Source organism: Corapipo altera, unplaced genomic scaffold (genome assembly GCF_003945725.1).
Source record: "Corapipo altera isolate COAL_440 unplaced genomic scaffold, ASM394572v1 271, whole genome shotgun sequence".
NCBI lineage: Eukaryota > Metazoa > Chordata > Aves > Passeriformes > Pipridae > Corapipo > Corapipo altera.
In genome coordinates this window covers 3447640-3471237 of record NW_020884935.1, presented here as the reverse complement: position 1 = coordinate 3471237, position 23598 = coordinate 3447640, and the positions used below count along the sequence as shown (strand labels likewise).

Genomic DNA, 23598 nt, shown 5'->3' with positions numbered 1-23598 from the left:
AAGTCCGCCCCGGCGGGCGCTAAGGGCCGGGCCGGGCCGGGCCGGGGCGGGGGCCGGGGCCGGAGGAGAGGCCTCGGCGCTGATTTGCATAGGGTATATTGCCTAATGGTGGCGGTCATGGCTTGGTAGAGGGCGGCCCGCGGCCCGCAGCAGCCGCGGCCGGGGCGGAGCGGGGAGGCGGGAGGCGAGCGGCGGGGCCGGGAGGATGGTGTCCCAGCTGAGCGCCCTGCAACGGGAGCTGCTGGGCGCCCTGCTCAGCTCCGGGGCCACCAAGGAGGGGCTGATCCGCGCCCTGGAGGACATGGTGCCCGCCGCCGGCTTCGGCGTCAAGTTGGAAAACCTGCCGCTGTCTCCCGGCGGGCCCCCCGACGGCAGGGCCGCCCTCCCGCCGCTGGCCAACGGGCACGGCAAGGGCAAGCTCTCGGGCGACGAGGGCTCCGAGGACGGCGACGACTTCGACACGCCGCCGATCCTCCGCGAGCTGCAGTCGCTCAACACGGAGGAGGCCGTGGAGCTGCGCTCGGAGGTGGACAGGATGATCAGGTACCGGGCACACCGCGGCTCGCAGGGCTCCACCCGCAGGCGCTCGCTCCGACGGCCCCGGCCCCGAGCGTCCTGCGCAGGGGTCGTTCCCGGCGTGTGGGTCCCGTTGCGCCCCGCCCGGTGATTCCCGCTCGGTGGCGGGTCCCGGTGCTCCCCGCCCGCCCCGCCGTCAGTCCCGGTGCTCCCTGCTCGGTGTGTCCCACCCGGTGCCCAGTCCTGGTGCTCCCTGCCCGGCGGTGTTGGGGAGCCGGGCGGGGACCCCGCGGCCGAGGGGAGATCGGAGCCCAGTCCCCCCGTCCCGTCGGGGGCCGCCCGTCCGCCCGTCTCGGTGGGCCCGGGTTACCGGGACCGTGGGGGCTCGGACCGGCCGCCGGCTCCGTCCCTCCGCGCCGGCAGCTCAAACGTAAACCTCACCACGTGGAGCCCGGGGCGTTATTAATTTATTTCTATAAATCATCAACAGAAAGATACACAAAGGGCCGTGATCGGGGCGATCGGGGCGGCGGGTTATTCATTGTCGGGGTTGTAAAGCGGCCCGGGAGGGGGGAAGGAGGAGGGAACCCCCGACGGCGGCGGGCAGGACTCGGCTCCGCTCCGGCCCGTCCCGGGATGCGGAGCGGAGCAGCCCCGGGCTCGGCGGGGCGCGGGCGGCACCGACCCCCCTCCAGACCCCCGGGGGCAGCGGCAGCCGCCGCTTCTCCCACGGGCGCGGGGCGACCGTGGCTCACCCGGCGGTGGCCCGGGGCGGTGTGAGCGAGTAGGAGTCCCACGGGGACATCCCTGCGTGCAGCGGGAGCCTCTCGGGGTCCGTCCGTGTGCCTCCCCGCCTTGCTCCGCAGTTCGGGTGCCTGTCGCGATGCCCAGCGCGCCCGGCGTGCGGCACCGATCCGTGCCCTCTGCCAGCCCGCAGAGCCCAGGGTCAGCCCCGGCTTACCCCCTCTGACACCCCGGTGCCTCAGCAGGGACGTGCTGCAGCCGTGCCCCGGTACCAGCAGGGCAGACGGTGCCCTTTGGGGACGGGGCAGCACCATCTGTACCTGCTCGGCTGGGACCCTCGCGGTGCCAAAAGGGCTCCATGTGAGGGAGAATCCATCGCAGGCCTTTCCCGATGGGTTCCCACCCCTCCTGTGTAGCACCGTGCCCTGCACCCCTGGGTGCTCCCACCTGTCCCCAGTCCCCCCTTGCTGGCTGCATCCCTGCCGGGGGTGCCCGCGTGGCCGTGAGGGGGCCGAGCAGGCAGATCCCTGGGATCTCTGCTCTCCCACAGGTGTTTCTGTGCAAAGTTTGCCTTTGGTGCAAACAAGAGCGGGCACATGTCCCTGAGGAGCCTTTGCAAAGAGCTCGTGTTTGCTCTAAGAGAGGCCTTTGTACTTGGAGAGGGAGCGGGTAGGGGAGTTGGGAGACACTGATTGCAGCCACTCTCAGGGGCTGAACCCCCTCTTCTCCTGTTCCCCCGGCGTCCCGACCCCAGGGCTGGCTCTCTCTCAGGCCATTCCCACATCCCTGGTGGTGCTCAGCCCCGCAGCTCTCTGGGACCCAGCACGGTGGGTGCCGTGGTCCCAGTCAGTTCACCCCGGCAGGCAGCACACCCCAGAGCCACCCCACGGCTCCCTCCCTGCCCCGTCCCACCTGCCAGGGCTCACCCAGACCCCGCTCAGGCAAATAATATATCCCAGAGGCACCCAGATCCCATCCATGGGCTGGGGACTGTGGGAAAACCACAGCACAGCCACCCCCAAAGGTGTGTGGAGTGGCGGGCGCAGCTGATTCCTGGTGCACAGGGAGATGCCGATCATGGAGATCGTTTCTGTAGGGAGCCGTGTTTATAATCCATCTGTATAAATTCTTGGCATATTTCTCCGAGGATGTGGAGCGTATTTACCTGGTTTCCAGGCTGAAAAAGGGGTGAGTGGGTCTGAGAATCCCTGGGGAGAGGGATTTGCTCCCCGTCTGCACATAAGGCTGGACGAAGAAATAATCCTTTCTTGGGCAGCATTGGTGGCCAGGCTTCGTTGGGGCTAATTTTGTGCAAGAAAAACCCGCCTTTCCATGATTTTGGTGGAGGATGATTGTGGAGTCAGGGCTATAAACTGGTTTGCTGGTATTAGAAAGCACTCCTGGGCTGGGTCAGGGTTTTGGATTTTTTTTTGTGTGTAAACTCCTGGTGGAGATTGGACAATCAATGTTTGTTTTATTTCATTTTGGTGACAGAATAAAAGAAAAAGAGCTGGTGTTGACTCAAAAGGTTTTCCTCTCTGGCTTTTTAAGTTAACCAAAAAAGAAAGAAAAAAAAAAAAGAGGCCAAACAAACACTCAAACTTTCATTTTGGGTCAAGTCCAAACATTTTGTTTAACATGAAACAAAATGTTTGGGTTTGGTTTCAGGTTGTTTAACCCTTTTGAATACGGTCAAGTTGATTTGTAAAGGAAAACTCACTGCTCGGAAATTAAGAGCTGAATAATTGTTTTGAAAGCGTAAGTGTGAAACACACTGGAAATGTCAAGGTGAAACCTTTCTTAAAATAATGAAATCGAGGGACTTTTGTCCTAATTCTCACATATATTTTTTTTCCACCCAAAATGCTGCCAAATTTTATTTGAATTCCGAAATCTCACCTGTAACCCCCGAGCTGCTCATTTGACATTTTCCAAGTGTGCTCTGTTGCACCAGCTCACGGTTTCACTCTGGGAAAACGCCTCCCTGGGCTCGACTGTGAACCAGACCGCTCTTAGAAATGATAATGACCTCTGTTTCATTAACTTATTATTAATCAGTAATTAGTGGGATCAGTTAGGTGACATGAACTGCTTGTGACAAAGGTCCGTGCGAGCCCCTCGGCTCGGGCACGGCGGACGGCGGCTTTGCCCGGCATCGTTGGGAAGGACATTTTCTCCACATACTTCTCCTTGTTTCCCACCTTCTCCTGGGTACCATCACCACGTAGAGGACCCCCATATACAGTGGGGCTCCCCTCCCAGGAGGATGCAGGGTTGGGCACAGGCTCAACGTCTCCAGGAAGGCTCCGTGGCTCCTTCCCGGGGTGTGACAAAGCCCCGGCTGGCTCTGCTCCGGTACTTTCGCTGTGGATCCAACCAACTTTGTTTTCACGCTGCATTCAAGACAAAAAGTAAGAAATCTACTTGTTGGTGGTTTTCTTTTTTTTTTTCACTTGACAAGCTGAAGGATCCAAAATAAGTAATGAATTGGGAAAGCACCCGGACGGTCGTTCCAAGCGCGACATTGGGGTGTCGCATTATTTGAGTGCATGACTGTGACCAGGTTTGGGCTCACACTGATTTTTCAGCACTAAAATGCTTCCTTTTAGCCCAGAATAAACGTGGGGGTCTTGGATACAGCACAGATGTGTTGGCCTGTTCTGGCTTTGGACAGGGCTAAAGACTGAGGACAGCATTTGGATTTTGGGCTGCAATTTTATTTATTCCTTGAATCGGTGTCAGCTACCCCAAGGACACCAGAGTAATGTGATTTAGTGAAGAGTAATTTACATCTGGATCCTACAGGAGCCAAATTAAGGTGTTTAATAATACTCAGGAATGACTTAAAATTATTGAGGTGTTTGGTTTTGGTTTTGTGCTCGGGGACTCGCTGGGGTTTGTGTGCCTGGTTTGACCTTGGCTTCTCAGCCTCTCAAATATGGCCAGTGCGTGCTCTGCACTGCTGTGGGAGCGAGGAACCCGGGTCTCGTTTGAGTGAATATTGAGATTTTTTTCGATCATTATCCCAGTGGGAACGAAAGGGAGAAACTACAGGTGGGATCCAGTTGCCATACAGGGGTCCCTGCCAGCTGGTGGCAATCCCAGGGGCACAGGGCACAGTGTGGGTACCACACCGGTGAGCAGGGGCAGGAAAAGCAACCCCAGCACCTCCAGGTGAGGGGTTTCTCTTTCTTCAGAGAGACACCAGGATAGGCTCCCCATATCCCTACGTGTGTGTGTATCCCACTGTGTGTGCGTATCTTCCAAGGGAGAAATCGCGGTGAACGCAACGGCAGCAGTTCATGGACAGGTCGTGTTTCTCCCTGGAGGATCTGGAGGTGCTTTACTGCAGCAAGGAGACCTCAGTGTGTCCCATCAGAACACCGGGATCCTCTTTGCTTCTCCTTCCCTGGGCAAACAGCCTGACTGGCATTCCCAGGGTGGCCGTGACCTCCGTGAGCCCCCATCCCACCAGCGTGGGGTGGGACGGGGCTGTTTGTGGGGAAAAACGTACACCCAAGGGATCTTGTGTCCCTCTGAGACAGTTTTAATAATAGTAATAATAATAGTAGTAGTAGTAATAATAATAATAATAGGTTTCTGTTGTGGGAAGAAGCAAATACCAGGTGCTTTGCCCCCTCCAGCAGAGATTAACCCTTGCTTTCCCTCCCTGCAGCGAGGACCCGTGGCGGGCGGCGAAGATGATCAAGGGGTACATGCAGCAGCACAACATCCCACAGAGGGAGGTGGTGGATGTCACCGGCCTCAACCAGTCACACCTCTCCCAGCACCTCAACAAGGGCACCCCCATGAAGACTCAGAAAAGAGCTGCCCTGTACACGTGGTACGTCCGCAAGCAGCGGGAGATCCTCCGGCGTAAGTACCCGCGGCAGCGCCCGCCCGTCGGGGCTGGTGGGAGGGCGAGGGGGTCCCCCTGTCCCGGTCCTGCCCGTGGGTCCCAGCACAGCCCCCGGGCCCCAGCTGTGTGGCATCTCCCCAGAGCAGTTTCATAAGTAAAATGAATTTAAGGTGGCATGAATTTAAGGGGTTCCGTCCACACGGCTGAGTTTCTGGGCATTTATATTTTTTTAGAGCTGGGAAAGCAATTAATGGTGACTCACAATTAGGTGCCTTTCCCACCTCTGCCCCCTTTTACTCGCTCTTTCTCAGACTGCTCATTTTCTGCAACTAAGTGCAAAAAATGTAAAGGGAGAGAAAAGAAAAAAAACCCTAAATTGCTTCTGTCTGTAGCAGGTTTTGGGTCAGCCTGTGCTGTTTAAAATGCAGATGATTTTGACCAAGCTCACAGACTATTTCTTTGCACTCCTCTCCCACTGTCCCCTGCCGCAGGGTCTGTCCTGTAGCACTTAAAACAGCCCCATTTTGGGGCAGTTTGGGGCACTGACAACCCCTGGAAAGGGCTCTGCCTCCCTCCTCCAAAAGGATGCAACATCCAGCAGATGGGAAGTGCAGAAAGGTGTTTAGCACCAAATACCACTGCTCTGAAAACACACCTTGAGTCGTTAGAGCAAACACAGCCTGCTCCAGGCTTGCCCTGCATTTCCCCCCCGTCACAGGGGGAAAAACCATTAAAAAAAGAGGGAGAATTCCCCTGCAAAACTGGGAATAATAAAACCCTCCCATTAATCTCCCTTTACTGCCGTGGTGACAAGCGCCGGGGCTGAGGCGGCTGCCGAAGGTCACCTCTGGTGCCGCCCGCCCCGGGCACGGGGCCGGGTCCCACCGGGCTGGGACGGGATGGGAACTGGAGCTCTGGGTGAGCAGAGAGGGGCACCCTCTCGGGGGGGCTTTGCAGTCATCCTGCCCAGCTCCTCGCTTGCAAAAATATTCCCGAAACAAGCGCAGGTTGGCAGGGCCCCTGGCCATGAATATACATGGACATACACATGCCCTGCACATGCCTCCCCATTAAACAGGGATGGCAATGGGCTGGCCCCTTCCCGGGGTGGGTGGCAGGGAGCACCTGACTTGCTCCAAAACCTGCCGTGGGCTCGGGGTGCTGCGGGAGGGGACACGGGGGGGGCCACCTCGGCGCGGGACGGTGACTGCGAGCGGCAGCTACAGGCCAGCTCACGTCTGCTCCTTTCTCTTTCAGAGTTCAACCAGGCAGTCCAGGGTTGTGGAAATATGACAGACAAAGGCAGTCAGGATCAGCTGCTGTTTCTCTTTCCAGAGTTCAATCAGCAGAACCAGGGGGCTGCCCAGCTCGACGACGCCTGCTCCGAAACCCCCAGCAAGAAGATGCGCCGCAATCGCTTCAAGTGGGGGCCAGCCTCCCAGCAAATCTTGTACCAAGCCTACGAGCGCCAAAAGAACCCCAGCAAGGAGGAGCGGGAGACTCTGGTGGAGGAGTGCAACAGGTAACAGCTGCCCCACGGCACCTCCTCACCTGCCCTCAGCCCTCCTTTGGAAAACTGAGTGTGATGACGGGCTCCCGGGTCACCGCCCTGGCCGCTGGCTCGTGGCACAGCTTTGCTGAGCTCTCTGGCCTCTTCTTGCCTTGTTTTCCCAGTCTGGGTGATGTCTGGGGCTGAGCGAGCTCCCTGCTGGAGCAGAGATGTGATAGGGATGCTGCAGGGATGCAACAGGGATACTGCAAGGATGGTGTAGGGATGTGACAGGGATGCTGTAAGGGTGCAGTGAGGATGACTGCAGGGATGCCACAGGGATGCTGTAGCGTTCCAGCAATATCAGAGGGAGCAGGGATGGCTTTTAGAGCGTGGATGCAATTGGAAAGAGCAGCGGGGCTTGTAGGAAGGGCTTAAACAGCCCCAGATCTGCCCGATGTCCCAAGGCTCCTGTTCCCCCCAGCAGCACCCTTGTTCCAACGTGTCCCCTTGCACGTGCAGGGCCGAGTGTCTGCAGCGAGGAGTGTCCCCCTCCAAGGCTCACGGGCTCGGCTCCAACCTGGTGACAGAGGTCCGTGTCTACAACTGGTTTGCCAACCGGCGGAAGGAGGAGGCTTTCCGCCAGAAGCTGGCCATGGACGCCTACAGCTCGGGCCAGCCCCCACACAGCATGAACCTGCTGCTGTCCCACGGCTCCCCCCACCACAACCAGCCCAGCGCTTCCCCTCCCAGCAAAATGCCAGGTAAGCCCTCGCTGAGGGTGCTCGGGCTGTGGTGGCAGAGCTGGCTCCCGTTTTGGCTGGGGACGGAGGTGCTGTGAGTGGGGAGCCTTGAGGAGGGGGAGGATGGTGACCCCGGTCCCTGCTGCAGCCTCGATGAGGGGTGGGGATGTGGAGAGGAACACGTGCTGTCACTGCAGTGTTATGGCCGGGAGAGGCACGTGCTGAGGGCTGGATTTCTGTCGCGCTGAGGATAAATCAGTGTTTGCTTGTTTGGTTTAACTTGTCAGAGTTCCCGTGTGGGCTCGGCTGGGCAGGAGGAGGCTGTGCCTGGCAGAGCAGGAGGAGCTGCTCCGTGCCTGGTGTGCCAGTGCTGGGGCCATGGGGTACAGCCACTGGGGAGCACTGTTTTTGGGGGTGCACAGGCGATGCTGCAAAGCCCATAGGAAGATGTGGCAGCATGTCCTGGCCTCACTGCAGGGCTGAAGATACCCCAGATGCACAATTCTGCCCCGTCCCTGGGCCAGAGAACAGGGAGGTGGATAAAGGAGCTGCTGGGGGGTGAGGGCTCACCCCAAGCTCCTTCTCTCCACACCACGGTCCAGCCCCGCTGTGCACAGCGAGGAGCCGGCTGGGCAGAGCAGACGCGCTGAAAACTCCCGGGGGGTTTAAGCAGGAGATAACGCCTCGATGAGGGGGCTGCGCGCCCGGGGAGGCTCATCAGGGCGAGAGGCATTGTTGGGAGAACAATGCCCATTGTCCCTTACCTGCCCTCCGCAGCCAGCCGCCAGCCCCCGGCAGGCGGGACAGGGGGCTCAGGGCTGGGGGTCAGCGCGGGGACTGTGTCCCAACCACCCCGCGTCCCCCTCGGACACAGCGCGGGCACTGGCACAGCCCGGCCGGGGAGGCTGAAACCGGCCACCTCCTGGAAGTGACCCTGCCTGGCTCGTTGCACACACCCAGCTCGTTACAAAGGCAAGTCAAAAGGAACCCGTGTGCCGGAGAGTCCCCGTGGGAAGGGCAAGGTGCCTGCGGAGAGGAGGAGCGGGGCTGGGGACGCTGCCAACGCGCGCCTGGACATCGGTCCTCGGGCGCTGCAGGCGAGGGCAGCCCCCTGAGCGGTGCGCGGGGATGTGGCAGCCCCGGGTGGGTGGGTGGGTGGGTGGGCAGCCCCAGCTCCCGGCCGTGGGAGGGACCGGCAGCATCCTGTGCCTGACATCTGTAACCCGCTCCCGGGTACCGCTCTCCCCGCAGGGCCGGCCAGCGGTGACCAAAATGTGACCCTGCCCCAGGAATGCCCCGCACAATGGCGGGGACAGGGAGGACGTTTGCCCTCCTGTCAGCGGCTGATTGCTTACAAGGTGCCCTACAAGCACATTGTCAGCAGAATCAGCTGTTTTCGGTGTCGCGGCGGGCTGTACAATGCCCCACCAGCATGCAGCCCCGCATTGTCACGGCGTTGTCCCCCGTGCATGCTTAATTGACAATTAAGCCGGGGCTTTGAACGAACCCCGTTGCCTTTGATGTGCCCCCGGGCTGCCAGCGCACATGGGGCTCCCCCCGAGAGCCTTTGTTTTCTTCTATTAGGGGACAGCAATTACTGTAACCGCGGGCATTTATCTCGGGGCTGGAGGGCCGTTAAGCCCCAACCTTTATTTTCCCGTCGGAGCGGTGCCAGCAGGGGCCGGTCCCGGCTATAGGGCCGATGACAGCCCATTCGGAGGGGCTTTTGAGCAGGGCAGGAGTGATGGCCGCAGAGAAAAGTCTCTCCGGAGGGTCAGGAGGGCTCGGCTGCCAGAATTGGTTGGCGATCAGTGCTCATATCCATCGTCTTTGCTGGGCAGGAGGAGATGGACATGGCGAGGGCCACCGTGGGGTTTTAGAACTGGTTTTGGGGAGACAGGCAGGGATGGAGCTCAGCCATAACCACTTCCTGACCTCTTGGACCAAGCCTTGCAGCTTGCAGCTCCCAAAACACCGCTGGGTCCATCACTGCTTAGACCTCCTCCAGGAGATGTTTGGGGAGCTGCTCCCGGTGGGGCACAGGCAGTGCTGGCAGATCCATCCCCAGTGCCTGGCTGACCCCATCCCAGCTGTCCATGCTGGGATTTGAACTGTCCTTGCCCCGCGTGCGGCGGCGTCTGGAGCCATCAATGCCTTAACAGCTTAATGACGGCGCTGGGACACTGCCCGTGCCCTGCCCCTGCCTGTCCCCTTCCCCGGCAGGATACGGTGGGGCAGGGCCGTGGGGCAGCTGCAAACTGCTCCCCATGCCTGTGAACAAAGAGGGGTCACCTCTCCTCAGGACTTTGTCAATGGGGTCTTGCAAAAGGGTGTAATGACAGCAGGGCAGGGAGGAGAGCTGTAAAAATCAAACATCCTCCGGCCTCTTCTTGGGGACCCATCTGTCAAGCCCCGAGCTGTAGTTTTTAACTACTTGGAGGTAAATACTTAAAGCCTTTCTATCTCAGAGGCTCCTCTCAGAGGCTGGACTTTTCCCTTACTCTGGGTTTTATCAGTGATCTTGGTTCCCTGTTTGATTTGAAGGTCACTCGGGGCTTTATCTTGGTGCCATGCTGTAGACTCTGGCTTATGCCATTTTTATCTTCAAGAGCTCCGAAGACAATCGGAGCATTGATGAGATTAGGTGACTGCACCACCAGCCCACAGCCACCCCCCACTCCCACCCTGCATACAAAGGGCTGCCCTGGCCCTGTGGCTGGGGGGTCACAGCGTCACCTCCAGCCTGTCCTGGGGGGCTCCATACCCACAGAGGGTTGGGGTGTCCACGCATCCATCCATCCATCCATCCATCCATCCACCCATCCATCCATCCACCCATCTCTGCTCTGCAAATATCAGAGTAGCAGAGCAATATCAGAGCAATCACTCATATATGCATGTGTATATATGTGTGTGTATATCACTTACATATGTGTTTAGATGGAGATAACAAACACAAAAATATCTCAGTACCACCCCCAAATTCTTCGGAAAAAAAAAAAAAAAAGGGGGCAATTTAAGTGCTTTAACTTTTCCTTAAAGAGGAGCCCATCAATCAACCCTTGGTCTGGGGGTACCCCTGTTTATACCTGGATCCTTCCTGGTGTTCCCTGGGGTATGTGCTGGTTCTGACTGAGGACCCAGAGCCAGCAGCTGTAATATTTTACTGTTGGGTGCATTGTGGGGCTCGGTGGGTACAGTGCACTGTTAGGAGCTTTTCCAGGTTTTATGGGGGTAATTAGAACTTTATGACAGCAGCGAAACGGGAGGGGTCCAGTCCCCATAAACGGGTTTATAATGGATATAAACTATGCACCTCTGTAACTGAGCAAGATTAACACTTTAGGGACAATTTGAGTGGCAGCCCAAAAATCAGAGCTGCCCTCGGCGCTGTCTGGACCTGGATTTGGGAGGGTGACAGTCCCATCAGAGACCCAGCTGTCTATGGTGTCAATGGGTGGAGCATCACTGAGTCCAGCATGACCCCAAACATTATATTTTACCTTTCTCACCCCACTTTCACACCCTGGTCCATGTTGGCAGCTGCATCCCTGTGGGTTGGGCAGAGCCAGAGCTGAATCCCTGCTGCAGCTGGATCCTCAGTGACTTTTTGCAGTCTATTTTGGGGTCAGGCATTGCTGGTGATGTGGAGGGTGTGGCAAAGCTCTGGGCAGAAATGCAGCCTGGAGCTGGGGGAAGCGGCAGACGATGCTGCCAGAGGTTGGCATGTGCTGTGGGACAGCGGCAGCAGGGAAGGACAGTTAAAAGGACAGTGAGTTTTTGTTTTAAAAAGTACAATTTGCTTATATCAACATGACTTAAGGCAGAGCAGAACCAAGCTGCTTCACTGCTTGTCCCTGCCAAAGGCACAGGACTGGTGTGTTCCGAGAAAATGGCACAAGGCTGTGATGAAAGCGATAAAGGTATTGATTGTTGCCCCAAACCCCCCCATTGCCCTCCCAGGTCGGGTCAGGGGGATGGTTCTGGCACCCTGAAGAAGATGGGGGTGGTGGGGCTGGCTGTGGAAAGCCATGGGTGCACAGGACCCCCCGCCCTGGGGGCTGTCACGCTGCCTGTCCCTGTCCATCGGGTTAAGGCTGCAGGAGCTGGACCCCGTGGCCTGTCTGGAACAGGGGAAAGCAGTAAAACATTTCACAGGCTGTGCAGCTCAGGGGCCACACAATGGCCGGGTCCCATAAACAGACTGTTATATTATGGCTGTAGCTCCAGTAAAGAAAAAAGCCTTGAGGAGGGCAGGCTCCACGGCCAGACCCACTCCTGGTGATCCCCATCCAGACTCCTCTCTTGAGCAGCTGTGGGGAGAGACTGAGGAGGAATAAATCTCTTTGCACAAGGGCTGCTTCCAGCTGTGGAGGCGCAGGAGAGCAGCAGGACAGCAGTGGTGTCGGGCTCTGATGGCTGTCTGAGCCCCGGCTCATAAACCCTGGACCCCAACTCACTCCGGGAGGAATCCTTCAGTCCTGGAGATATCCCTGTGCATTCACCCTGGCTGGGGGGGTCCTGTGGGGTGGGTCCCAGAGGTTGTACTGCAGGGGGAAGGCTGGATCCCGGGGCTTGGTGACCCCTGGGATGGCAGAGTGTGCTGAGGAGGGTTTGCTGGGAAGCCCGGGGTGCTCAGAGGGAAGGTGGTACCATCATCAGGGAGCTCTGTGTGTCACAGCAGTGACAGCAGCAGCAATGCCTGGTGCTGGTTCCCTAATATTAATTATCTGATCTGCCCAACTCCAACCCAGCCCTGGGGGTGTATAAATAATAGCACCCATCCCATTCTAGGAATGGGAAAACCCCAAGACAGGACAGTTGATGGCTTCCTAAAGGAAGCTTTGGCAGGAGGCTTTTCCCTGCCCAGCAAGCGGTTTCTGGGCAGACCTGGGTGCTCACAGGTTTGGGGGACTCAGGATCCCCCCACCAGCACAGCCCCTGCCTCCACAAGAGTGGGGTCCTAATGGGGCTGGATGGTGTCACCACTGTCACCGAGCCAGAGCCCAGCCTTGCACTCCTCAGGACAGTTAAACTTCATCAAGACTCGGAGTCTTCAGCGGTTTTATCTAGAGACCCAAAATCTCGGTCTCCAGACTATCTGGGAATCTCGACGCTGGTTATTGTTCCTCAAACAATCAAAGTCTCCTCCTTGGGGTTGCAAGGAAAAGCTTGAAAATCAGCTTTTAACCTCTTGTATGTTTTAAAGCCAACTTTATAACTTCAGCTGTCTAGGCTCATAAATTAGAACATCCTCAGTTGGATATGGCATGATTTGGGGTTTAAAAAGGGCTTTTTGTTGTTGTCGTTGTTCTTACTGAACCCAAAAGAGCTTGAAGACAGCAGAAACTCTGATTTCCTTTCCAAGAGGAGGTGCCTGTGCTCCTGTCTATCTTCCAGATCGCGCCCAGAAGAAAGAAAGGGCTTTATTTTATCTCCCCTCCCATTGTTTAACCAGCGCCGCGGGATCCCGGGCCCGGTGGCTGAAGCACCCTCTGCACGAGGCCGGGGCCGCGGGAAGAATGTGTGTGACAGTGCCCTGGTTGAGTAATGTTTACCCTGTGCACGGCAGGGACGTCCACTCGGGCCCGGCAAATATCCACCTGCCAGAGGACATTCTTTTATTATCAGGGATAAAGGGGTTTGCTGGGAAATGATCAGGAACCAGACATCGTGGGGAGATTCCTATCTGTGGGACGTGTTTAACCAGCTGATGGGGAATATTCGGAGGCGATTATGGAGCGGCTTTGCTGTGGTTTTGGTGGAGGGTGTGGGTGGCCCTCTGTGCTTGGGCAGATGCTTTTGGAGCTGGTGGAAAGTTCCTGGGCTCCAGTTATTATTTCCTTCCTTTTCCTTGGTTCAGAGCTTAATTTTAGGGTCGCCCTTAGAGCAGCTTTCACCAAGCCACTCACCATCAGCTCTTCCCCTCAGGCTCCCGGGAGAAGGACGTCCCAAAATCCCAGGAGGAAGATGCTTTCCTGGATGGGTTTGTAGCTGGGAGTGTCCATGCTGGGCTAGGACAGCCGAGACACCACTGGCAGTGTCCACAGGCTGAACCTCCCCGGCTGATGGTCATTTTGGGGAACTGTCCCCAACACCCCTGTGCAGTGGCCAGAGGTCATGGGTGGATGATGCTTATGGAGCTCTCAGTTGGGAAGGTGGCTTTGCCGTAGTTTTCTTTCCCAGGAGAGCTGTGGGCTGCCAGTCCCTCATCCACCACTTCGATCCCAGGGCAGTGAACCCGGCTGGGAGCACAGGGCTGGACTCCTCCTAATAAATGGCTTTTCGCCGTAGTTGTCAAGGCAGCCCCGTAAAAGACGCTTTTGTTTCCCATGGGTTTTCCTGGGTTAATTATTTGTGATCTGTGGATGCCTTTCCATGACACATGGCTGATCATATGGTTATCAGTGCAGGCTGCTTTAGCCAAATTAAATATATTTATATAGAAGACCTGTGCTCGAGCCAGATTTGCCTTGTGGGCAGGGGCGGGCTGGGGTCTGATCTGAGGGTTGGTGTGTGTCTGGTCCTTCTGCCTTCCTGCAGTGACCTGTTAATCCTACACTTGTGGAGAGGGTGTCAGGAGGGAATCGGATGCAGAAGGATCTGAGGAAAGAGTGGAGTCACCACTCTGTGAGCTGGGCAGTCAGGATGGCCAGGGGCTGCAGGGAGATGGGAGAGCCTCGCAGAGGGATGAGCTGGAGGATGCAGAGTCACTTCCCACACCTCAGGGTCCCCAGGCCGGTGTCCAGGAGCCAGGGGGACATCACAGGGATTTGCATGATCAGTGCAAACTATGCACATGACAGCACAAGGGTGCAGATGGCTGCTGGGCTGCTGGCCCAGGTTGGGCTCTCTTTTCCCCCTGTGGCATCAGGGCCCATGGGCAGCGTGGGATTGCAGTGGTGGGCACTCAGCATCCTCCCCTCACTGTAATTTCAGGAGATGGGGTCTGGGCGAAGCTGGGAAGCAGCACTGCAGGAAGGGGCACGTTTTGCGGTGCTGTCCCTCCCGGTTTCATTCAAGGGTGTCATCGAGGAGTTGCACATCTGCATCCTTGTGCCACACATGCTGCGGGAGGGCTGGAGGGTCCCCTTTGCAGGGAGCTTCCAGAGGGGGTTGGCACGGCCCGGGTACCTCCGCGGTGCCCGTGGGTGATGCCGGCGCGGGCGGTGTCTTGCAGGGGTGCGGTACAGCCAGGCAGCGAGCGGCGAGGCGGCGTCCTCGGGGGCCATCAGCCACCACGGCAGCGGTGCCATGGTCACCACCAGCCAGGCGGTCCTGCAGCAGGTCTCCCCGGCCGGCTTGGACCCGGGCCACGGTTTGCTCTCGCCCGACGGCAAAATGGTGAGTACACCTGGCCCATTGTGGCGGCGGCGCTGATAAGATAAGAGGGCCCAGCGGGCAAAGCAAACACGCTTTCCCCGGGTTTCACACGCGGCCCACGCCGAACAATGGGGCATTGTGGGGGCCGAGGGTGCCGGCCCGGCCCCGCCGCCCGCCTCAAAGGCGGCGCTCGCCCCGCGGCCCCGCCGGGACACGGCGTGTTTTCCGTGTGCTCCCGGCACAGCCCATGGATCTGGGAGAGCCCCGTGCGGGGCTCATTGATCGCACGCCCCGCGGATTGAACGCCCTGGGTGGATCACTGTTTGCTTTCCCCTGCCAATGACATGGTATTGATAAAATGCTCATTCATTACTTCTTCCCTAAGCCCTCCCGAGTTTGGGATTTGGCTGGGGAAGCGCTTTCCTTGCAAACAGGGGTGTTCTTGGCCCAGGGCATCGCTCAGGGGATCGAAGCCACTAGGGCTGGCTCCAACCCTGCAGCTCCTGCCTCTCCCCAGATGCCCTCGGGGCTCTGCTGCAGGGCCTTTGCTGGGCAGAGCTACAAACAGCAGCATGGCAGGAGTGGAGATGGGACATCAGTGTCCCTCTGGTGCTGGACATCTCCCCACCCAGTGCTGCAGGGCCATGGCAGGGCTGGGCTGGGTTTCCAACGCCCAAGCACTTGAGGCGCCCCTTCCTCTGGGTGCCTGGTTGGTGCAAAGCCCTTTGGAGGAGTGGGTGAAGGAGCAGGGCAAGGAGGGAGTGCAGAGGTTGGGGTCAGGATGGGATGGGATGTGACAGGAGAGCACAGCCCATCCAGGCTGGCAGAGGTTTGTGTGCAGCTGCTGCTTTTCTGGGAGGAGTTTTTCTTTCCTGCTGAAATCGAAAGTCAAACATGGCACTGGGTGACGGGGCCAAGCTGGCTCTTCCCCGGTTTTCACTTCCATTTTCAGAGGGTTGGCTGTCTCCTGGCACAGCCAGGTGGCCGTGGAAGGGCTCGCTGTCCCCTCCCTCAGCTATGGCACTGTTTCAGTGTGCCTTTCCTTCTGGCTGGTGAGGGTCTCTGTGCAGCCCCTCGGGCTCTGACACTGACCCTGCAAAGCCAAGTATCTCCCACCAAGCCGGGGGGACATTTCAGAGTGAAAACACAGCCCCCTCAGCCCACTCCCTCTGCCCCAGCACGCCCATATCGCCCCAGGGGTGTGTTGAGCCTCATAACCCTCAGCCTTGAAGCCATAAAATGAGTCAGGGATGAAGGTGGTGGCGGCAGTAGCACCACGTGGCCGGGGTGGGGGTCCCCGAGGGCGAGGCAATGCCAAGCTCGGTGGCAGAGGCTGCCAGCACCCACCTGCCACTGGGACCAGTGGGAGGGACCCCTGGAAGGGGCTGGGCAGCACGGGAGAAGGAAAGGGAGCAGATTAAACTGGGAGAAGCCACTTGGTGGCTGGCGTGGGGCAGGAACAGCCCTGCTGAGTTATCCCTGCGGCACAGACACTGCCCAGCCCATCAGGGACCGGCAGGAGTGCGGCACAGCACAGCCCTGCCAGCTTATCTCTGATCTTTAGGCAGGGCTAGCTAGTGCTTGCAAGTGATTTAATAGAAATATGCTGTAGGCTGTGGTTTCTAGTAAGTAAACATGTGCCTTTAATGCCCCACATGAAACAAGGAGCTGCCAAGGAAGTTGCTGCATCTTTCAGGAAAGAGCTCTGAGGAAAGAGCTTACTAAGGCTCCAGAAATCCTTGGTGGCTCACTCTGTCATGCTCCAGTGTTTCCCTTAGCTGTAGTAGGGTAGCCAGAGGGCTTTCCCCTCAGGGTCCAGTGTCTGGAGGGTCTTTTCCAGTCATGCACAATCCAGGTGCAGTGCTCTGGGGCTAAACACCCCGTGAAAGGAGCCCGGGCTGCAGGCGAGCAGCGTGTGCTTGCCTTGAGCTGTTTGACTTGTGCAGCCGAGTGTGGTGTAACCTGGCCTTGAAGAGACTTTGAAAGTGGAAAATACCGGATCAGGAAATATGAGTCACTCCCGGGCTTTGGAATTTATTGATGGATTTGTTTCAGTTGCTATCTCCGACTCACATGTGGAAAATAAACAAGGTGCTTGGAACTGGTGTCCAGAAATGTCACCTGAAGGGCCACAGGGATGGCTCTGAGTCGGGATCGAGGTCTCTCAGTGTGAGAGAGCTAATGAGAGGGATTAGGTAAAGGTGCAGCAATTAAAGAATTAAGGCAGTTAGCCCCCACTGGTCCTGGGGACCAGCTCCAGTCCTGGCAGCACACACCAAGTGCCTTTGTCCCTGATCCCTAAATCCTGCCCTGAAATCCTGGGCTCTGGCTCTGACCGAGCACGCCTGCCCCATCTCACCAGTATCCTGCCAGCTTGGTGACTGAGATCACCACCATGAGGCCCTTTTTATCTGCTTTTTGTCTCTTTTCTTCACCTTCCCAAGTTCCTATGTCCCACTTTCCCCTGCAAGTGTGACAGTTAGAAGTTAATGAGTGTTGAGAGTCCTCAGTTGTCCCCGAGGGCCAGAGCTTGGGGAACAAAATGGCAAAGGCTCAGGATGTGTCATGTCCTGGTGCTGTGCTCTGATGGAGCTGGAAGCCAGTGCCAGCACAGTCCTTCCCTGCTGCTGCTTTGCTGTTTATTAACACGAAGCTGAGGTGCCTCAGCAGGGTCTGCACCCCGGGGCGGTGTGGGCTGTGCCTGCTCACCTCTGGGAGGGGGCTTTGCCGATCCCCCCCGGTCTCCCTGCTGAAGTGGAGGGGGGAGCACCCCTTTGGCTGTGCTCTGACAGTGCCTGTCCTGCCTTGCTCTCTGGCAGATCTCCGTTTCGGGGGGTGGGCTGCCCCCGGTGAGCACCCTGACCAACATCCACAGCCTGTCCCACCACAACCCACAGCAGTCCCAGAACCTCATCATGACGCCGCTCTCGGGAGTCATGGCCATCGCACAGAGTAAGTGCCCCCTCAGCTCACCTCCATCCCCCCTCCCGTGGGAGGACACTGCCCTCCCAGGACACTGCCCGCTCCTGCCCACACTGACGCCCCTGCTGTGCTCTTTCCCTCCTCCCAGGCCTGAACACCTCGCAGGGGCAGAGCGTACCCGTGATCAACAGTGTTGCTGGCAGCCTGGCAGCCCTGCAGCCCGTGCAGTTCTCCCAGCAGCTCCACAGTCCCCACCAGCAGCCGCTGATGCAGCAGTCCCCCGGCCACATGACACAGCAGCCGTTCATGGCCACCGTGACCCAGCTGCAGAACTCTCACAGTAAGGGCTGGGGGGAGTTGTGAAGGGCCATGAAAATTAACTCAGATGGGAAATGAGCTTGTGCTCTCCTCGTGCTCTGCCCTGCCCAAGCTGGTACCCTTGGCTGCTGCCCCTCTCCCATGGGTACCAGCCCATGAGATGCTCAGTAGTGCAGGGTGGCCATATCCAGCCTCACGCTCTCCTTCTCCCGTGCCATCCACCTGATCCAGCCACAGCTCTTCAGTCCCCACTCTTTCCCTGAGTGAGCTGCTGCTTGGGTGAGCTGGTACCAGAGAACGCAGTGGTTTGGAAGCAAGTGTTGGGTTCCTCCCATGACTTGTTTCATCTCATCCATGTTTCCGTGATGCCTTGAGCTGGTCCCTGGCTCTGCTGTGCTGTGCCGTGCAGTGCACTGCTCTGCCCCGCTGTGAGGGCAGTGGGTGGCTGTTCCCTGACTTGTCTCCCTCCACTCCACAGTGTATGCACACAAACAGGAGCCTCCCCAGTATTCCCACACCTCCCGCTTCCCCTCGGCGATGGTGGTGACGGATACCAGCAGCATCAGCACACTCACCAACATGTCTTCCAGTAAGCAGGTAATGGCCTTGCAGAGGTGGCTGAGGTGGAGCCGGGTGGGTGTGGGAAGATGGAATGGGGCTTTTCCCCCTCTGGGTATGGGCGTGGAGGTGGAAGTAGCAGAGACCCCGTCCTGCTGCCTGTGCTGCACCTGCATGGGCATCTGAGGATGAGCCCTTGGTGCTGAGAACCCCATCCCACGCCCTCCACAGGCTCCAAAAAAACCTGCTTGCAAGTGGCATGATGGGGATTTGGGGCTTAGTCTTAGCGCCTGGTGATACCAGCCAGGCTGTGCTCATCCCTGGGGCACCTGCATGAGAGTGGGAGCATCCTGCTGGGATGCAAACTGGGCTGAGAAAGTTGGACCAAGCACGTTCTGCTGCTTGTGTCCAGGGGGACTGACCCTGGTTGGAATCAAGTGGAGGAGTTGTTCTGATGTGCCCTGACCCCCCAGCCCATAAACCTTTATCATCTGCCTAGTGCAGGTGTAAGGCTGGACTTATCCTGGTTCAAATCAGGTGTGTGAGGCTTTCCTCAGACAATAGTCCCTTTCTGAGAGCCAGCTCTGGGGACTGTGGGAAATATGTGGCCCTTATTGATCGCTAGATAAATAAGAGGGAGCCTTGAACTTGCATTCAGATAAACTTTCTTACCGAGGTTTGACAGGGGACAGGAAAAAAATGTCTGCAATGAGCACAGAGTAAATACAGTGTGGGATTGCTGGGAAACCCCCCATGGGATTGCTGGGAGACCCCCCCCATGGGATCACTGTGAGACCCCCTGTGGGTGCCCAGCAGGGATGAAGGAAGGGGCTGGGGCTGCAAAGGGGAGACATTGGGAGAGGGGCTGCCCAGAGGGGTTTGAGGGGCTTGGGAAGGGATGATAAACCCCCTCCCCCCGGGGGTCCCACGCTGTGCAGGTCTCGGGGTGAGTCGGTCAGGCACGGCCGCCCCTCCAGCACCATTTCCTCGGCGCGGCGTTATCGGCCCATCTGCTGCGCGCTCAGCCCGAACTGCCCCTGATTAATCGAGCTCTCCTGCCTTTGATGCTGGGCTGGAGAGCCCTGGGCACACAGGAAATGTCCCTGGCAGGGAGATGGTGCCCTGCCCGGATGCTGTGCTCACCCTGCCTGGACACTGTGCTGCCCGGGGTGGGGGGTCCCGCGGGTTTGTCCCTCCTGTGCACTTTAGTTAAAGCAGGAGGAGGTGTCGCGGCTCAGGAGGGGGAAGACGGGGTCAGGACCCTTTCTCTGCTGCGGCAAAGGGGCACCCACCTCCCCTTTGTCCCCCCTGTACATGATAGACAAGCACAGGCCAGTCCTGCAAGTGCCAGGGCAGGATCTGGCCCTTCTACCCCCACACAAGTCCCCCCCCAGCGAAGCCTCCCAGCCCTCAGGGTCTCTTTTTCTACCAACCATTTGATGTCCAAGCTAAATCTGGAAAAATTTATCTTTGATCATTGATTTCTTTCTCAGTGGTCATTGATTTCATTAGCGAGGGGTGAATGAAAGTACAACAGAGACAGCTGAGGGGGGACTAAATACTGCTCACCCCCCAAAGTGGCTCAAATACCTGAATAATTTTGGTGATTTGGGTTTCTGTCTCTGACTGAGGATGCTGGGGGCAATTCCCTGGCTCCTTCCACACTTTGCCTCAGCATAAGGCAGGCACTGCTGGGCACAAGGATTCCTGACATGACAGGCTCACCTGAGGTGGCCAGAGAGGCCAGGAGGGTCACTTGGATCCCCAGAGAGTTGCAGTTTTTGGGGTGCAGTTTGCTGGGCGAGGGCTGGTGCTGCTGGTGGGAGCACCCAGGTAAACCCTGATTGTTCACAGCCCACGTGAGACCCCAGATCTGGGGGGATGTGCTGCTGCCCCCCGAGCACCCCCCTCTTTGCTAGAGGAGAGGCATTCCCCCATAAAGCAAAGCCTCCATCATTCCCAGCAGCAGTTCTGTACCCACAGCCCCTACCAGACCCCAAAACACTCTCTGTGGTGGAGGTGGCTGCTCCCAGTCCTGCCATGGGACAGAGGCTGGAGGGAGGTCCCTGGTCACCCCCCAGCTCTCCCCTCACATGCTGTGGATCTCTTATCAGATGTTGTTATTTAGACCTGGAAGGAGCAAATACCTCCCTGTTCCTTTGACAACGCTTGAGGCCGAGCCACCATGTTTATTACGTTGGCAAACACCTGATAGCCACAGCCAGTCCCTAATGACATGTCAGGGAGGCTCCTGGCGTCTCCTTATCTCCACCTCACGATGTTTGCTGTGCGCTCCAGCCCACAAGGTCACCCGGCCCCCAGCCCCCCACCCACTGCTGGCTGGGGGGACCCCGGGTGGGGGACCCTGAGGGATGGGGAAGGGGCTGCTGCAGTGGAATGGATGTGGTGGTGGGTGCTCAGCTCCTTCCCTGGAGGTGGCAGCAATGCTGGGGGACAGCAGTGAGGCCCCGGCCCCACTCCCACCCCAGGTGAGCTCAGCCTCACGCCTGGCTGCTCTTGGCACAATCTCTGCAACAGCCTGGGCACAAACAGGCCCTTTTTTATTATTTTTGGGAGGGGGTGGCAATAGCTGGCTCAGAAAGTGTTTTCCCACTGCCTCCCCCTCGGGGGTGCTGGGGAGGGCTTGGGGCCGAGCTTGTGTGGCACCACCGAGCTCCCAGGGAGGTGCAGGAGGTGATGCTTCCAAACGCTTTTCGGTGCCCCCACGACCCCCCTCCGCGGTGCTGCCTTCTCCTCCTCCTGCCTCCCTCCCTGCCTGCCGGTCACCCTGCTGCTCTCTGGTCACCGTGCTGCTCTCTCTCTCCCTCCGCAGTGTCCCCTGCAAGCCTGGTGATGCTCCACACCTCGCTGCTTTTGCACATAGCAACGGGATCTTATTTTCCACAACATCCCGGCGGCGAGCCGCGCTCCGAGCCCGGGGAGCCGCCCGCCAGAGCACAGCCCAGCGCCGCAGCGAGGAGCCCGACAGCCCGACCCGGAGCAGGGAGCAGCCCGGACCCAGCCTCTCCTTCCCTCCACGCAGTATTTCCAAGATGTGTCTTGGGGGTTTTTTTATTCTTAAGTATTCGCCTTCCAAGAGGCCGCTGGCTTTCCCGAGGGACCAGGCACGAGCTGTGCTGGGAACAGGCAGAAGGGGAAGATGGATCATATTGAAGTTGTTTGTACTCCTCCACCCGACGGACTGAGGGGGACTGGGGTCTGTTACTTGGCGTTTGGAGGGAGGAGTTGCATGTGCTGTTGAACTGAGCCAATTGAACTGTAAATAGAGGTACAGTCTGCTCCATCCTCCCCCCTCCCCACTCCTATACACAGAGATTTATATAAAAAAGAAGTAAATTTTGTCCAATGGATGTAAACTACTGTAATTAAGTGCAATTCCCCATCTGTATATATTGGTCTAGAATCTCTTCTCCTTCTCCCTTTTTTTTTTTTTTTTTGGTTTTTGTTTGTTTGGTTGTTTTTTTTTTTTTGGTAAAGGTCAGAGCTGAGGATGGGTTTGGTTTTGTATTTCCGTTTTTCCTTTAAATGAGTTAATTCAAATGCTGGGCCTGGGCAAGGACACCGACCAGGCAGCACCGGGCTCTGGTCTGCAGGAGGACAGGCAGATACTTGTCCCCTGCACGGTGACATCCCATGTGAAGGAAGGGCACAGGACAAGCTGAGCAGAGCCCTGGCAGGACCTGGATGATCCATGTGGGGAAAACTGCCACTACAACTTTCCTGCTTTTGAGGGCTCTCAGATGGACTCTGGTGGGGTGGGGAAGGACTCAGCAGCCTGGTGAACACATCCAGCCTGTGGGGAAGCGTTCAGCATTGGCAGTTTCCAGGTGAGCCTGTAGCATTTGGTGCTACAGAGGTGAAAGGCTGCAAGAAATTCCGGTGGAACCTTCCTCAGGTGGGGTTCAGAGACTGTCTCCCTTTTGTCCTCCCTCGGGGTGCAGAAGGGTTTGGGTGCCCAGCTCCTACCCCAGTAAACGGCCAGTACAGGTGGCTTCTTTCCACCTTTAGCAGTTGGTGATGAGCCTTGTTGGCTCCACCCTTATCAGTACACACGGTGCTCTCATCCTGGAGCAGTCCCCTCCGAGGTGTGGATGGATGGGATTTGGGCTGTGGTGTGAACACTCCAGCTGCCTGCCCTGTCTCATCCCACAGCAGCTCCTGGATGAAAAGCTCCACAGCAAGATGATCCCACATCCCGGCCCCTCAGGCACCTGCTGAGCACAGACACCAGAGCCCTGAAGGATTTTGGGGGCCCGAGTCCTACCTCCCAAAGCCACAGAAGCTGTAAAAGGCATCATCTCCCCGTCGTGGAATGAGCTCCGCTGTATCTGCTCCCCTCTGTGAATGGATCTAATGCTTCCCAGTTGTGCTGAATCTTCATGAACTTCACAGCATGTGCCAACTGCTGAGGGGGATTTAGAGAGATGGAGAGCAGCAGAAGTGCCTGTGGACTGATGACCACTGCCAAAAAGAAAAACACCAGATGATTTCTTTAGGCTGAGAAAGTCTCTTTGGCTCTGTTTGTCCAGTGTCTAGTGCAGTGGGACCCTCACTCACACTGGGACTGAGAGGAGTTGTCCTATGGTGAATAATAATTCATCAGGAGCAGGAGACCAATATTCAGAATGACATTTAATTTAATGTATACCATAATTAAACACCATTTCTTCCGAGTCCTTGCTGCTGTGTGGTCTGTACTGCCACAACTCCACAGTCATCATCTGCGGTGGTTTGGCAGAGGTTGGTCTGGCAGGGACACAGGCTGGTGGCAGTGACATGTCCCCCTGATGTCCCTTGCAGTGCTGATCTCTGCAGTTTCTACCTGCTTGGATGTGGGGAATCAAGTGTTTCCTGCGAATCCTCAGGTATCAGCCAAAAGTATCATCAGGAGGCTCTGGGAGGTGGGGAGACCCGTGTCCTCACCCTCCTAATGATGCCCTAAGGATGCTGCCCTTAGTCCAGCACAGTTTATTCCTCATTCTCTGCTAACTTTAGCAGCAGTTTGTTAAGCAAACCAATTAGGACCTGAGTGCCAAAGCCAAGCCCCATCCGTTTTGGATGCTGAGCTCGTGGTCAGTAAAGCACGAGGGGCAGGCAAGAGGATG

At 57.6% G+C, this 23598-nt stretch overlaps 1 protein-coding gene across 2 annotated transcripts; it reads left to right on the top strand.

Moving 5' to 3' along the window:
* Nucleotides 1-197: 197 nt before the first annotated feature.
* Nucleotides 198-23166, top strand: HNF1B (HNF1 homeobox B). 2 transcript variants are annotated; one of them, XM_027660381.1, is made up of 9 exons: nt 198-543; nt 4937-5136; nt 6455-6641; nt 7131-7372; nt 14532-14695; nt 17494-17626; nt 17745-17936; nt 18393-18511; nt 21306-23166. In XM_027660381.1, exons 1-9 carry the CDS (start codon nt 206-208, stop codon nt 21324-21326), a joined length of 1596 nt encoding a protein of 531 aa, XP_027516182.1. In that variant the 5' UTR covers nt 198-205; the 3' UTR covers nt 21327-23166. The 2 variants fall into 2 exon arrangements, with proteins under 2 accessions (XP_027516182.1, XP_027516181.1); XM_027660380.1 differs by having other exon boundaries at nt 6377-6641.
* The last annotated feature ends 432 nt before the right edge of the window (nt 23167-23598 follow it).

Coding starts and splice junctions, on each gene's coding strand:
- HNF1B (XM_027660380.1), top strand. CDS start 206: ATGGTGTCCCAGCTGAGCGCCCTGCAACGGGAGCTGCTGGGCGCCCTG. Junction 17,627..17,744: donor AGTCATGGCCATCGCACAGA/GTAAGTGCCCCC, acceptor CCCTCCTCCCAG/GCCTGAACACCTCGCAGGGG. Junction 18,512..21,305: donor ACATGTCTTCCAGTAAGCAG/GTAATGGCCTTG, acceptor CTCCCTCCGCAG/TGTCCCCTGCAAGCCTGGTG.